We start from the raw sequence: 14,708 nt of genomic DNA on the forward strand, positions 1-14,708 counted from the left end.
CTGATCTAGTAGTGAGACCCTGAACATCCTGTAGACCCTTCCCTAAAAAAAAAAAAAAAAAAAAAAGAATAAACAAAAAAACCAACAGAACAGAACAAGACAATGACAATGAAAATGATGACATCATGGCAAATGTAACCATTGGTAGAATGGAACAGAGGTTGGTATTTTTATACTTGGTTTTGAAACTTTGGGAGTGTGTTGCCATTTGGCTGTGCCTATCCTCAGCCACCTCTCCGTGGAATGTGTCAGAGTTCAGCTGTTTGCTGCTGTGGTCTTTCTGAGGGCAAGCTGAGGGTGAGTGGGGAGGGCTGGCCGTGAGGTTGCCTGGCCCAGGTTCAGGGACAGCAGCAGCTGCAGATCAGACCAAAGGGCCCTGTCTCCCGGGAGTGTGGCGGGTGGCTGAAGGCGGGTGAGGGCGCAGATTTCTGTGCTGCAGAGTCTGGTTAATGGGCTCCGAGTTGGGCTGGTGAGGGGCTCCAGGAAAAAAGCGCCATGTTGGCGTATTCGAAATAAAAGAAAGGCAGATGGGAGTAGTGAAAGCACTGGCTCTGGGTTCATGTTTGGTCTCTCTTTCTGTAGGCTGGTGCCCTCGGAAAGTCTCCTAAGCTAAGATATAGCTAAGATATGCCATAAGATAATATGTTGTATGTCATTAGTCAGAGCCAAAAGAAACAACCAGAAGACCTGATTAATGTAGCTTGGGAGGTCTCACTGAGATTAGTCTCTCCCTCAGTGAGCTCTGAGCCAGGGAAACCTCTCACATTTATTGAGGGCTACAAACAGGCGAAGGAATGTGCATAACTAATTTGGTGCAAACAAACTGCCATCTACATTGCCTTCCAACCTTCACCAAACTCTATGTTTATGTAGCAGTAGATGGTAACTTCCCAGGTAAAGGAACAAAGAATAGACAGGGTGATGTCTCCGGGAATCTGTTACTACCTTGTCTCCAGCTTGCTGGCTTCACAAGGGGCCAGTTTCCTTAGGCTCTGTTCTTTGTTCCTTGCTCCCTTGCTACAGTATAACCGTATATCCACTACATTAATGTGTGTAAAACCTCAACCCAGCCAGGTAGATAGGTCAGTGGTATAAGCGCTCGCCTGTGAAGCGTAAGTTCCAGAGTTCAATTCCTAGTACCAAAACACTCTACCAATTCAGCTCTTGGTGGCAAGGATGGGGGTAGGATCTATACACTGGGCAGCAGCAGGAGCAACATAATGATGTTGAGAGGCCAGGTGTGGTGAAAGACACTTATAGCCCCATCACTCTGGGAGGCTGAGGCAGGAGTGCCCAAGTCTGATCCTTCTGGTAATGGGAGAAGGCTGCCTGGGTGGTGAAATGAGACGATGCATACAGCAGGTATTCAGAATAATGCTTGGGAGCTGGGCTTGATGGCACATGCCTCCTGTAACCCCAGAACTCATAGAGCTGAGGCAGGAGGACCGCTGAGTTCAAGGCCTGTCTGGGTTACATACTGAGTTCAGAGCTCACTGTGAACTGCACAGCAAGAGCCTCTTTCTCACAAAAAGAAAGACAGAAAAGCAAAAAACAATTAGGGCAGGTCGCCAAGTATTGATTATATTATTATTTTTTGGTAGTATTGGGAGTAGAACCCAGAGCCTTCACACTGATCCACGTCCTTAGCTCTTTATTTTATTATTTTGAAGCAGGGTTTCATTAAGTTGCTCAGTTGTGTGATCCTCCTGCTTCAGCCTCCCAGAGTGATGGGGTGACAGGCGTGTTTCACAGCAGGCTCCTTCACATTATATTCCAGATGCCCAGTGTATAGAACCCCTCCCACCCCCCATCCCAGCCACTGAGATCGGAGCTGTTTTATAAGCACTATCAGGGGATATAGCTTAGTGGCATAAGTGTCTGCCTTGTAAGTGGGGAAAAAAAAAATTGATCCCTGGTACTGAAAAAAAAAAAGTATAAGCACTATCATATAGTTCCATGAAGATGCTACTACTGTTCCAAATTTATAAGAGGGGCATTTTGAGGCTCACAGGATGAAGTAATTTGTTCAGGACTGCAGCCACAGAGGGCTGGATTTCAACAGCTGTGGCTCCATTCTACAATGAAGCAAGGAGTGGCTTGTGCTGTGACCTCAGGACCTGGGCTATATCGCCCCCTCGTGGTAGCTTCTAGATTTTACTGCTTTCCAGTGAAGGGGTGCGACTCCACAAAGGAGGGGGACAGAGAAAGAGGGAAGGAAAGGAGAGGAACAGAGCCTGGGTGTCTGCTGTAAAGTCTAACAGAGGAGAGAAAGAAATTAATATATGTGTGCTGCTGAAGTAAGCACAAGGACAGAAAGAAATTAAAATCAAGATGTCCAGGCCTGTAATTCTGGCACTGGAAGATTGAGGCAGGAGAATTGCAAATTTGAGTCAAACGTGGGCAATTTAGTAAGAGTGAGAACGTGTCTCAAACAAACAAACAAAAACAAGGCATGGCTGAAGATGTAGCTTAGTACAATGGAGGCCCTGGGTTCAATCCTCAGTAAACACATGCAAAGAGCCCGGGGGATAGCTCAGCAGCACAGCGCCTGCCTGGCAAGCACAAAGTCCTGAGTTCAATTCCCTGTACCATTTTTTATTTATTTATTTTTTTCTTTTTTCTTAATCAAGAAAAGCTCAGGGCCGGCCAAATAGCTCAGCATATTAAAGTGCCTGCAAGCAGGTGCAGGGGCCAGGGGTTCGATCCCTGGGCCTGCCTTGCTGGCCTTGCCCCTGGGGTGTGCTGAGATGACAATTGAGACTGGGCATGGTGGCACGAGCCTGTAATCCCAGCACTTGGGAGGCTGTAAACAGGAGAATTACTATGAGTCCCATCTAGTAGTGAGACCCTGAACACCCTATGATCCTTCCCTAAAATACAGAAAAAAAGAAAAGCTCAGATACATCAATAGCAATTGTCTCAGCATACAACCTAGACCCACCTTGGGCAGCATGTACCCTCGGAAGCAAGTGGTCCTGGTGGTGACGTGGGGCATGCCCAAGGGCACAAGCGCCAGCAGCCGCTGCGCCTCATGCAGCACTGCATCCGTGAAAGGGAGGCGGGCCCGGTCCTGCAGGCTTGGTGCCTGGCCCTCTGGCAGCTCCCGCCTCAGCTCCTCTTGTACCTGCTCTGCAAGTGAGAAGAGAGTAGGGGTGAGGGGTTCTGAGCCTCCTCTGAGCAGCCCCATTGTCTCGGACAGCAGTGATTCAGGGTGAGGTTGGCAGCAGGCAGGAGCAGCCTCCGAATGCTCATTGAGCCTGGGGCCAGCCTGTTCTGTGTGCGGGTGGGGCTTTACATCTGTCCTATAATCCCACTACAACCCGTGGTGCAGATGAGGAAACTGAGGCCCAGCGAGCCCCAAGACACTTGCCTAACATCACAGCCAATTCCATAGACACCACAAGGCCAGGCCACGCCACTGGCCAGCCTGCATTTAACACAGCTGTCCTACCCACAATTCACTGGGGCTCCCCCCCATGCCCACCTCTTATCACTCATCCTCCTTTTTCCTGTCTTCTTCTTCCAGGTGTTGAACTCAGGGAACTTTGCACTGAGCTACATCCCTATCCCTTTATTTCAGTTAGTTTTTATTGAGACAAGGTCTCACTAAACTGATAAACTGCCCAGGTTGGGCTTGAACTCGAGAGCCTCCCGTTTCAGCTTCCCACTGAGCTACATCCCTATCCCTTTATTTCAGTTAGTTTTTATTGAGACAAGGTCTCACTAAACTGATAAACTGCCCAGGTTGGGCTTGAACTCGAGAGCCTCCCGTTTCAGCTTCCCAGAGTGTTGGAACTATAGGTGAGTAACACAAGCCTGGCTGAGGACTCCAACTTTTAATCGTGGGCCCTGACCTGACTGTCTGACAACCTCCTGGATCCCTGCCTGTGACTGGCCCCAGGCCCTACTCAGATTATTCCAAAGTGGCCCAAGTGTCTCCCTTGAAACCAGTTCTTTCTTCACCCATCCTGCCTCTCAGGATGGGCCCACTGTTCCTAGTCAAAGCTTTCAGCCTTGTTCTTGCCCATATCCCTCCGTTTTTGTCCTTTGAGACTGCCTCCTTCTTCATCCTCACAGCCTTGTCCAGCCCTGTCTTCTCCCTTCAGGTCCCTGTGTTCCCCCCCTGGGCTCCTGGCACCCTCTTTTACCTTTTACAGCCCAGTTCTGCAGGGCAGCCCAAAGGATTTTAACAAAATCTAAATATGACCCTGTATTCTCCCTGCTCGATAGCCTTCCATGGCTCCTCACGATTGAAAAACAGCATATAATATACTGCACTGTGGGGACAAAGGCCCTGCAGCCGCCCTGTCACTCACTGTACCTTGCTGCACCACAAGCCCTCAGCCTGGCTGTTCTGGAAACTGCACAGCCTGCTTCTTGAACCTTCCTTCTGCCCCTGGGGCCTGGCTGGTAGGCGAGGAAGGCTCTTACTTTGGACGTCAGGATACTTCAGAAGGAGCAGGAGGGCATAGCGGACAGTAGCACCAGTTGTCATTGTCCCAGCAAACAACAGGTAAGTGACTGTCATCAGCAAGTTCTTCTCAGTGAATTCCGTGTTGGAGTTCTCTTTCTCCTGGAAGAAACCAGGCAGAGGGGCTCAGGGAACACAGGCTGAGGGAAGAAGAGGTCGAGGGGACACAGTCTTGGGGTGCAGAGTAGCAAGTTTAAGCTTCAGCAGGGAGTTTAATGTTTTGGAAAAGTTGGCAAGTGGGCTCTTGGTATTCATTTGCTCTGGTTGCAACTTTTTAAAAGAATGAAATAAAGAGTACAAAATAAAAGACAAATAATATGAAAAAAAGAGAGAAGAAAAAAATAAATGGAAAAACCAGGGCAGGAAAATCTTGCATTTGAGGCTAACCTAAACTGCACAGCAAGACCTTGTCTCAAAAGACCAAAACCAAATAATACAAAACAAGAACAACCTAGAGGGCTGGTGAGATGGCTCAGTGGTCTAAAGCACCTACTTAGAACAAGCTTAGCAAAGCACAGGGACCGCGGTTCAATCCCCCAGCACCACATGCCAGCCAGCCCCGCCCCCTGGTGGGCTGAGCTGCCCACACACACACACACACACACACACACACACACACACACACACAAAGAACAACCTAGAAATGTTGGTGAAGAACGGAGGAATGGCTGCCTATGTACAGTGGTGTCGTTGTTGTGTGGCAGAGAAAAGTGTGGCAGCTCCTCAGAAAATTAAAGATACACACAGGCCAGCCTGATAGCTCAGTGGACTAAAGTGCCTGCTTAGGCAGAGCACATCGGCTGGGTTCATCCCCGTTGTGCTGTGCAGGCCCCGCCCCTGGGGCCTGCTGAGACATCACTGAGACTCGGCCTTTGGGAGTAGTGGTGCCTTTGGGAGGCTGAAAACAGGAGAATCAATACGAGTCTGATCTATGTAGTGAGACCCTGTAGACCCGGTAGACCCTGTCCTAAGGGAAAAAAAAAATATATGGTGCATGCCTGCAATCCCCAGCTACTCATGAAACTGAGGCAAGGAAACTACAATTTGAGGTTAGCCTGGGAAACTCTGCAAGACTTTGTTTCAAAAATAAAACAAGACTCATAACTCATGAAAAGGGATCTCCTGGGATACAGCTTAGTGGTACTACCCTCCCCAGTGGTACAAAAGATTTTTTTTTTTGCGGAACCAGGGATTGAACTCAGACCTTTGCGCTTGCCAGGGAAGCACTTATTCTACTGAGCCATCTCCTTGGCCCGGCAAAAGAAAATATTAAAAAAAATACTATAACCATAAGGTCCAGCAACTCTGCTGGATATATCAAAAACAAGATCTGGGTGTGGTGGTGCACCCCTGTAATCCCAGCACTGTGGAGCCAGGTAAGAGGACTGCTGGGAGTTTGAGGCAAGCTGGGTTAGGTAGTAAATTCAAGGCCAGCCTGAACTACATGGTAATATTCTGTCTCCAAAAACCAAAAAAGAATTAAAAGTAAGGACTCAAAAACTTGTCATATACCTATATTCATAGCAGAATTATTCCCAATGGTCATGAGGCAGAAGCAACCTAAATATATATTGAAAGATGAATTGATACCCAGAATATGGTGTTTTTCCCCTTTCCCCTAAAATAAGATCCAACCAGAAAATAACCTTGAAAACTAGAGATCAAAAATGCCAGCTCTGGGACTGGAGAGATAGCTCAGAGGCATAAGCACCTAACACAAGGACCCGCGTTCAACTCCCGGCCCCATGTGCTGTTCAGTCTCAGCCCTGGATCCCTAGGCGTGCTGTCTGGGTCCCAGATGCTAATGCCCACTGTGTGGCCGAAACCGGGCGTGGTGACACACATCTGTAATGCCAGCACTAGGGAGTTTGAGCCAGGAGGATCCCTGCCTATTCCAGACAAGTGTGCACAAGGCCAGCCTGAACTGCATAGTGAGACCCGTCTCAAACAAACAAACAAACAAACAAACAAACAAACAAAGCTTGCTCCAAGTACCTTATCTTCCCTGTAGTTACAAAGTAGCCACCCAAAAAAACAAAAGCCAAAAAACCAAAGTAGCCACCACAAGAGAGCAGGGAGCTAGAATCTGCTGCATCACACTGGCCATCACCGTGGCAGTGACCAGTGCTTATTTTCCAATTAGGTGTTATTTTCAGGGAAACACAGTCCACACCAGGGAAGACTACTCAGGCTTTAAAAGGAAGGAAGTCCCGCCACATCCTTTTTTTGGCAGAACCGGAACCCGGGATTGAATGCTTGCCAGGGAAGCGCTTAGTTCACTGAGCCATCTCCCCGGCCCCTATTTTTCCTTTTTTAAAATTTTTATTTTATTTTATTTTATTTATTTTTTATTTTTTTGCCTCCACATCCTGTAATATGGGCGGACTTTGAGGATGCTGTACTCAGTGAATAAGCCAGTCCCCAAAGAACAATATGGTATGCTTGCACTTATACACGATACCTAGGGTGGTCAGATTCACAGACGAAAGTAGCACAGTGAGGCTGCCAACAGCCTCAGAGGGGTAGATGTAGGCAGTTGGTCATTAATGGGCATAGAGATTTAGCTCTGCAAGAGGAGCAGAGTTCTACAGCACGTGTAGGGATGCATGCCTATCACCCAGGATTTAGAGAGGCTGAGGCAGGAAGACTGTAAGTTTGAGTCCTGCCTGGGCAATTTAGCAAAACTCCGTCTTTTTACAAAAGGTGGTGGTCAGGGGCACGGAGATGTAGCTCAGTCAAAAAGTGCTATTGAGGTCAATCTCTAGTACTGTTTAAAAAAAAAAAAAGTTTTGGAGATTATATAATAATATGAATGTGGGCTGGGGAGAGAGCCCAGCCGTCTAAGTGCCTCCCTGGCAAAGGCAAGGACCTGGTTCAGTCCCACATGCTGTGCTGTACCACATGCTGAGCTGGCCCGGAATCCTGGCTGCACCATGCCAGCCACTGAAACTGGGTGTAATGGTGCACAAATATAATCCCAGAACTGGGGAGGTTGAGACAGGATGATCACTAGGAGTCTGAGCTGCATAGTGAGACCTTATGTCAAGAAATAAAAATAAAAATATTTAAAAAGAGGCACACCTTTTCCCTTGCCCTGTGCTGACTGGGGCTGGGAATGCAATGCAGGGTCCTCTCCTTCTTGCTCTGCTGAGTATGTGTGCTACCACTGAGCTACCTCCTAATCCTAAAAACATGTTTTATTTAAAAAAATGAAAGTGTAGTGGCATGGTGGTATATGCCTATAACACTGACACTGGGAGGCTGAGGCAGGAGGACTGCAAATTTGAGCCCAGCCTGGGCAATTTAGTGACTGAGCAAAACCCTGAATCAAGATACAAAATAAAAAAAAAAAAACGCTGGGGATATAACTTGCTGCAAAGGTCCTAGGTTCAATTGAGTTCAACCCCACTACCAACAAAGAGAGAGAGAGAGAGAGAGAGAGAGAGAGAGAGAGAGAGAAGAGAGAGAGAAGAGAGAGAGCAAGAAAGAGGTGAAAGAGCCAGAAGAGACAGAAATAGGGCCACAGGGTTAAGAAAAAACTTTTCCTTTTTCTCTTATAATATGAAATTGTTCTTATATAATTCATACAGTAGACCTTATTAACATAATTTTAAATTGCAAGTCTTTTTAAATTACTTAATTGTAATTCCCATCTAGTATGGTGGGGAGATAGGCAGTGGGTGGGAGAAGTGCCCATGAGACTTGCTGGTGGCAGGACCCTGGGCACAGGGCCTGATTACAGGGGTGTGGAGGGAGGGAGGAAAGAAGAGACGCAAGGGACAATGAGGTGCCAGCCACCTAGGCAGCCACCCAGGCTTTCTGAGTGGGCCTCAGAGAGGCAGTGAGAACATGCAAAGAGATGGGGAGACAAAAGGCAGGAGGACACATAGAAAACACACTTGCACACACAAGCAGATGCAGAAAGCAACCTGGTTGAGATGCCCAGGTACACTAGGGTCCTAGGGGGACCAGTCAGGCCACCAGCCCCACCTAAGAGGCCACACACAGCCTCCCCCGACCTTCCCCACCTTTGCCATCTTCAGCAGGAAGGCATCAACAAGGTCACGCGCAGGTCCTGAGGTGTCCAGGTCGCCCTGGTGTTGCTGCACCTGCCGGGTAGTGAAGGCAGCCAAGGTGTCCAAGTGGCGGAGGAGCTGTGTGTGTGGGCCGGGCAGCGGCCGCAGGAGCCAGGAGAACATCTCGTAGGTCTGCAGGGGGAAGCACTGCTGGTTTTCAAGGGGCATGGCAAGAACTTTTGAGGAGTGTGGCTGGGGGGGGGGGCCCATCCATCTACCTGGCCCCATGGGGAGCTGATCCCCATTAAGGTACCACCAGCTGCCCGGATCACAGCCTGGAACTCCTCATCCTCATAGGAGAAGCGCAGGCCAAAGAGCAGTGAGCAGACGATGTTGGAGGTGGCCTGGGCCAGCAGCAGGGAGGGATCAAATGGACGTCCTGCAGGGTGGGGAGCAAGGGAGAAGCTGTGGGGGTGAAGAGGGAAGCTGGCGTGCAGCAGACGCAGGGACAGAGTGGACACTAGACCCAACCAGAGAGACAGGCATGGACAGACCAACAGGCAGACAGATGGATGGACAGTGCTCAACAGGGAGCGACACATGCACAGACCAATAGTGATGTAGACAGACAGGTGGGCAGGGAGAAAGACAGAGGCATGCAGGCAGGAGATGGATACACAAGGTTAAACATAAAAAAGGAGGGAAGGACAAATAGTAGAAAGAAACAGGCATAGGGCTGGGGGTTAACTCAGTGGTGCTGTGCCTGCCTGGCAAGTGTGGGGTTCTGAGTTCGATTCCTGGTACTACCACCCCTCATCCCCCAAAAAAAAGGAAGAAAAGAAAAATAAACAGGCACAGTGGTACACAGTATAATCTCAGTACTCTGGCAGGCAGAGGCAGGAGAATCACAAGTTTAAGCTCGATGTGGAAAAATTAGTGACTTAGAGAGATCCTGCCTTGAAATAAAATACATAAAAAATCTGGAGATCTTTCTCAGGGCAAAGGTCTCTACCATCACAAAACAGAACAAAACAGGCTGAGATGCCTGGATGCTGGAGGATGGCAGGACCAAGACAGAGACAGAGGGTGGAGGGAACAGAGCCCCCAGCCCAGGCCTGGACCCTGGGCTTCCCTTCCTGCATGTCCTCCCCCAGGTCCCACCCTGCTCACCTTCTGTCCCCTGGAAGGCCTCCACCAGCCGCTGGACTTCCGCCTGGATCACCTCCTCGCCTTCGCGCTTCCCCATGCCCAGGTCTCGCAGAGCCAGCATGGTGAACTTCCTCAGCTGCCTCCATCGTTCCCCATTGGCAAAGAAAACCCCTGCGCAGAAAGCTAGACTCAAGGAGGGACTGGCCCCTCCCTCCTCCTGAGTCCGTACTTGCCTGGCCCAGGGAAGAGGACTCACTATGTGCTCAATAAATACATAATTGAACCGGTTCCTCTGTCCTTTACTTTGGATTAGAGGGGATATTTTCCTGAGCATGCGAGACTTCATGGCTCCTGCTCTGTGATTAACCAGGATGGGTGAAGAGTCATTCCTTTCTCCACCCATCTCCTATTTAATCCCTCTTTGCTTTTCCTCCCATCCTCCTGCCTCAGCATTTCTGGAGCACTGCTGCCTTGCAGTTGGAAGAACACAGGGAAGAGGGTGAAACTGCACCATTTTCCTTCTTTATTCAAGACACCTGCTCTGGACAGATCCCCTTTTCCGAGCTCTCAGTGTTCCTACCTGTTGAATGACAGCTTGTAGTGGATCCTGGACATTTCCTGCTGGTGTTCCTCCCCTGGCCCCTTTGGCCCAAACTGGCCTCAGTGCCTGGCTTCTCCCCGTCTCAGTCCACCATCCATGTCCTGGTCTCTGGCTCTGCCCCTACCTCCCTATCCCCTGGCATCTGCACAGACCCAGCTGGTCTCCTTCCTGGGGTCTCAGCATTCAGCTTTGCCCCATACAGCACCCAGAGGATTTTCCTAACTCTACCTATCTTCTTGTGCTGCTTAAAATCCATAGCTCCAGGTATAGACCACATCTGCAACCCCGGTGCCTAGGAGGCTGCGATAGGAGGATTGAAAGTGACTGCACTGAGTGACTCAGTGGGGCCCTGCCTCAAATTAAAAACAATAAAGGTTTTAGTGATATAGTTCAGTGCAAAGGCCCTCGGCTTAATCTCCAGTACAACCCCCCCCCCCTCAACAAACACAGGGGAATAGGCCCCCAGGAAAACCAAAGACCAGGGCCAGGGAGATAGCTGAGTGGCATAGTGCCTGCCTGGGAAGCGCAAGGTCCTGAGTTTGATTCCTGGTATGGAAAAAAACAAAAAAACAAACAAACAAACAAAAACCCAAGAACCAAACACCAAAGCAGGCATCTGCTGATTTTTTGGATTTATTACTTATGTGCTACAAGTGCAGGAGTTTCCTTTCACTTCATCAAAGTGAGAATCATCTCCCTTCCCCCAGCCCTGTGTCCCTGCTGTCATCGTGCCTGTGTTACTCATGACCTTCCTAACTCCACACATCCTTTAGGTCTCAGCTCAGACGGCTCCCTTTGCTGTCTTATTACAAGGCACCTGTCCCAATGTAAGAAGACACTGCATCTGACAGGTCACCTGTGTCCCAGGACCCAGCGCAGGACCAGGCACAATGAGATTGTCAGTTGAGTGGATGACTGTGTCTTCTCCCACCGCCGCTCTTTCGTTCACACTGCTCTTTCTGCCGGGAATATCCTTCCTAGTCACCTGAGTCTTCCCTAAGACATAGTGTATTCCAGGAAGACTTCCTTGATGTTCTGCACTGAACATGCTGGATCAGGAGCGTCTCCATAGTTCCAGGGACTCCCCCAAGCTGGCCTGTGACTGCCTGTCCTGGTGAACGGCTCTGAGCTGTCACTGTCTGGTGGAAGTCTAGCTTCCCACTGGTTTGGGTGCTCTGGAGGAGCAAGACAGGGGCTGCCTCTGTCACTGCTGTGTTGCTGGCAGAGGAAGCCCTGGGCTGCTGCTTTCTGTGTCACCAGAGAAGGATGTCTACATTCTTTTTTTTTTTTTTTGGCAGACCTGGGGATTAAACTCAGGTCCTTGAGCTTGCCAGGCAAGCGCTTATTCTACTGAGCTATCTCCCTGGCCCCATGTCTACATTCTTGAGGTGCCTGCTTATTGGTTCCCCAAGCCTTGCTTGAACCAGATCAGTGATTGTTACCACTGATAAAGCCTGGCAACTAGTATGTGCGCAGGCCTCGCCCTCATTCCATCTTTAGTACAACCCTATGTAATAGACTTAAGTCTTAGGCCATGTTTTAGACAAGGAATCAGTGTCACTAAGCCCTGTGCCAAAGTTACATACCCATGAGTGCCAGCAGGATCCAGCAATTTCCATCTCCTCTCAGTACTTACCATGACCATTAAAAGTCTGGTCCAGCGTAGCCAAGGTTCCTCGCCCACTGAATTCCTCAGCCTGGTCTCCTAAGGCCTCCTGCACAGCCTTGTGCCCAACCAGGACCACCACACGCCGCCAGGGGCCCAGGTGCACAGTGAATACCGGCCCATACTTCTGACTCAGCTGTGGACAGGGAGGGAGAAAGCAGTAGCTGCGGTGGGGCTAGGGGTTGCCCAGGCCCTCATGAGTCCTGGCTTCCTCCTCCTCTAACAGAGGCCTGTCTCTTTCCCTCAAGCAGAAATAGACCTCTTGGCTGCTCTTGAATTTCACATCCTCCTTCCTCAGCCTGGCAGAGTGCTGGGATGGCACACGTGGAATAGACCCCTTTGGAGGCTCAGTTCCTTTTGCACCAGGCTTCCAGGCTCCCTCTCCAAACCTATCCTCCAATTCCCATCCTGGTTCTTCTGGTCCTTACCTCTTGCCCCAGGACAATCCAGAATCAAATTTGGTCTCCCACTACTCTTTTCTCCCAGATCTGGGCCCCTCCCCAGTCCCTGCTAACACCCTCACATTCTAGAGCAAGTGCAGCGGAGCACCTGTGCCCTCTCTCCCCAAGACGCCTACCCCTTCCTATGTCCTTAAAGTTCCTCAGAATCTTTCAAAATAGGGAACCTCTTTCCACTCCCACGCGGGTTGGGAGTCCCCCCTCCTTCCAGGAATGCCCAGCTCCCTTCCAGCTAGCTGTGCTACACCCACCCTCCCACAACGATTCCTCCCGACTCCTCCAGCCGGACCTGCCCCTCCTAGAACCCGAAGGCCTCCAGCTTCTCAGCCTCCACCGTGTCCTGCACCCCCACGCCTTTCTTCTTTGTCCCTTCCCCGCGGCGGTTCAAGCCCACTAAACACCAGGGACTTACGGGCTTGAGGGTTTCTGTTCCTCCGCTTTGGTCCCTGCCCACCACTTTCCCTGCCCTGAGGGCCCCTCAGGATGGGACTCCTGGCCATTTAGACCCTGCTTCCTGCTCTCGCCACCTCTCCAGGATGTTGCAGGATCCGCCTCTCTCGAGCCCTGGTCCCCTAGCACGGGATCCTTTCTCCAGCGCGTCTTTCGCCTTCTGAGCCTGGACAGTGTACTCCTGACCCCAGCCCCGGGCAATGCGGTCCTTCTGCCCCGGAACTCCTGCCCCACCTCCTTCCTAGAGTAACCTAGGGGCCCTCGGCCGTGGCGCTCGGGCTCCTCTCCAGGGCACCCCGGCGGCTCGCTGGACGCCCCTCAACCCCTCACCCGCAGCAGCCCGGCGTACAGCTCCCCGGGTCGCAGCTGCAAGAGGTTCCCCAGCAGCGGCAGCACCGCGGGCCCCGGGGGCAGGTGGCCTCGGGCCCGGCTCGCGGGCAGCGCCAGGCTCAGCAGGAGGAGCAGCAGGAAGAGCAGCAGCGCCCAGGTGCCGACCGCCTCCATCTCCGCAGGTCGGCGGCTTCTGCTCCGGCTCTCGCTCCGGTGGCGGGCGGGTTAAGGGCGGGCGCGGGGCGGCTCCCTCCCTGGAGAAATCGGGCGCAGGGGCGGGGCGGCCCGAACCCCTAGCCTACGGGCTGGCTGCTCCCTAGCTCAGCTGCCGCCGCCAGAGGTCGGGGACACACGCACTGATCGATCTACGGACACACAGGCTTTCCCCGGGCTCGGGGGTGGGGTGAGTGGGGGGCGGAGACAGCGCCTGGGGCCCAGGTAGGACGTAGGCAAACAGGAGCCACCTGCGAGCCGGAGACTCGGGCTCCCTGCAGCCGCCGCGCCTCAGCCGGCCGGGCGGTAACCCCGCGTGGCCCTGCTTGCTCGCTTCCACCTCCCTCTTTGCTGTGATCCGGGCGTGCGTGCGTGCGTGTGTGCATGTGCGGAGTCTGAGCCAGTCTCCTCCCGCATCTTATCGCAGTGAACTGGGAGGAGGCCTTTAAGAACTAGGAGTCTGAGGTCCAGAGGTAAATCGGTTGGCCCTCCCTACGTCAAAGGCCAGGTGGCAGAAGTAGGCTTTGGAGCCGGGCCGGTCTGATGAATCCGTTCACTGTTACTTAGAAGCACTTTGCACACTGGTTAGGAACAGGAGGGAAGGGAAACCACACTGTCGGAGTTCACAGCTTACCTTCCCTGAGCCCACTGAACAATTTCGTGCATAGTGTTAGTATCCAGGATTAGATAGGTACACACAGCCAGATGGCTGTGGTAGTGCACACCTGTCACCCCAGGGCTCTGGGAGGAGGCAGCTGGAAGTCTATAAATTCCAGTCTAGTTTAGGCAGTTTAGGAGTTAGAGAGTGCCCGTTTGTAAATAAAACATCAAAAGGGGCTGGGCGTTTAGCTCAGTGCAAAGGGCTTGGGATCAGTCCCCAGTAAACCCCCCCACGAGCTGTCGCCTGTGCACAGGTTAAAACACGACCAGCTTCATATGTAAAAATTACTAAATGTCAGCCAATATTTCTACAACTCATTGTCATTGAGGCCTAACTGTAAACAAGACTGTTCTGGAGCTCAGGATGCAGTTATGAGCAATGGAGAAAAGAGCCCAGCCCTCCTTGAGCTCATAGACACGAGAAAATGAACTTGCAATTAGATAATTTTCAGAAGTACTGAGGCCTTCTGGGGGAATGAGCTTGTTTCGGAGGAAGGCAGCATGTCAGATCCACACAGACAAGGACTGTTGTTGGTTTGCATCCCTGCTGTGTCCTTGGGGTCTGGTGCGCGGTCTGACCCAGTACATAGTCAGTACCCGTCTGTTGCCTCTCAGACTGTATGTAGAAGATCGGGTGAGAGAGGTCTCCAGGGACTGTTGGATTACAAGATTTTACTTTTTCTAGTGCAAAGGA

General features: G+C 51.2%; 1 protein-coding gene across 1 annotated transcript in view; it reads right to left on the bottom strand.

Annotated features, from left to right (window-relative positions):
* LOC101579566 (cytochrome P450 2S1) overlaps positions 1–13,536 on the bottom strand; it is a 16,044-nt gene extending 2,508 nt beyond the window's left edge. The window contains exons 1-7 of the mRNA XM_004648482.2: positions 13,142–13,536; positions 11,874–12,039; positions 9,658–9,807; positions 8,766–8,926; positions 8,500–8,679; positions 4,432–4,573; positions 2,942–3,129 (exon numbers count right to left, since the gene is read on the bottom strand). Coding sequence (XP_004648539.1) covers positions 2,942–3,129; positions 4,432–4,573; positions 8,500–8,679; positions 8,766–8,926; positions 9,658–9,807; positions 11,874–12,039; positions 13,142–13,315 — 1,161 coding nt within the window. The 5' untranslated portion in view covers positions 13,316–13,536. The remainder of the gene's footprint in view (positions 1–2,941; positions 3,130–4,431; positions 4,574–8,499; positions 8,680–8,765; positions 8,927–9,657; positions 9,808–11,873; positions 12,040–13,141) is intronic.
* Positions 13,537–14,708: the final 1,172 nt, after the last annotated feature.

This window comes from Octodon degus, unplaced genomic scaffold, assembly GCF_000260255.1.
Source record: "Octodon degus isolate 3935 unplaced genomic scaffold, OctDeg1.0 scaffold00418, whole genome shotgun sequence".
Lineage (NCBI taxonomy): Eukaryota > Metazoa > Chordata > Mammalia > Rodentia > Octodontidae > Octodon > Octodon degus.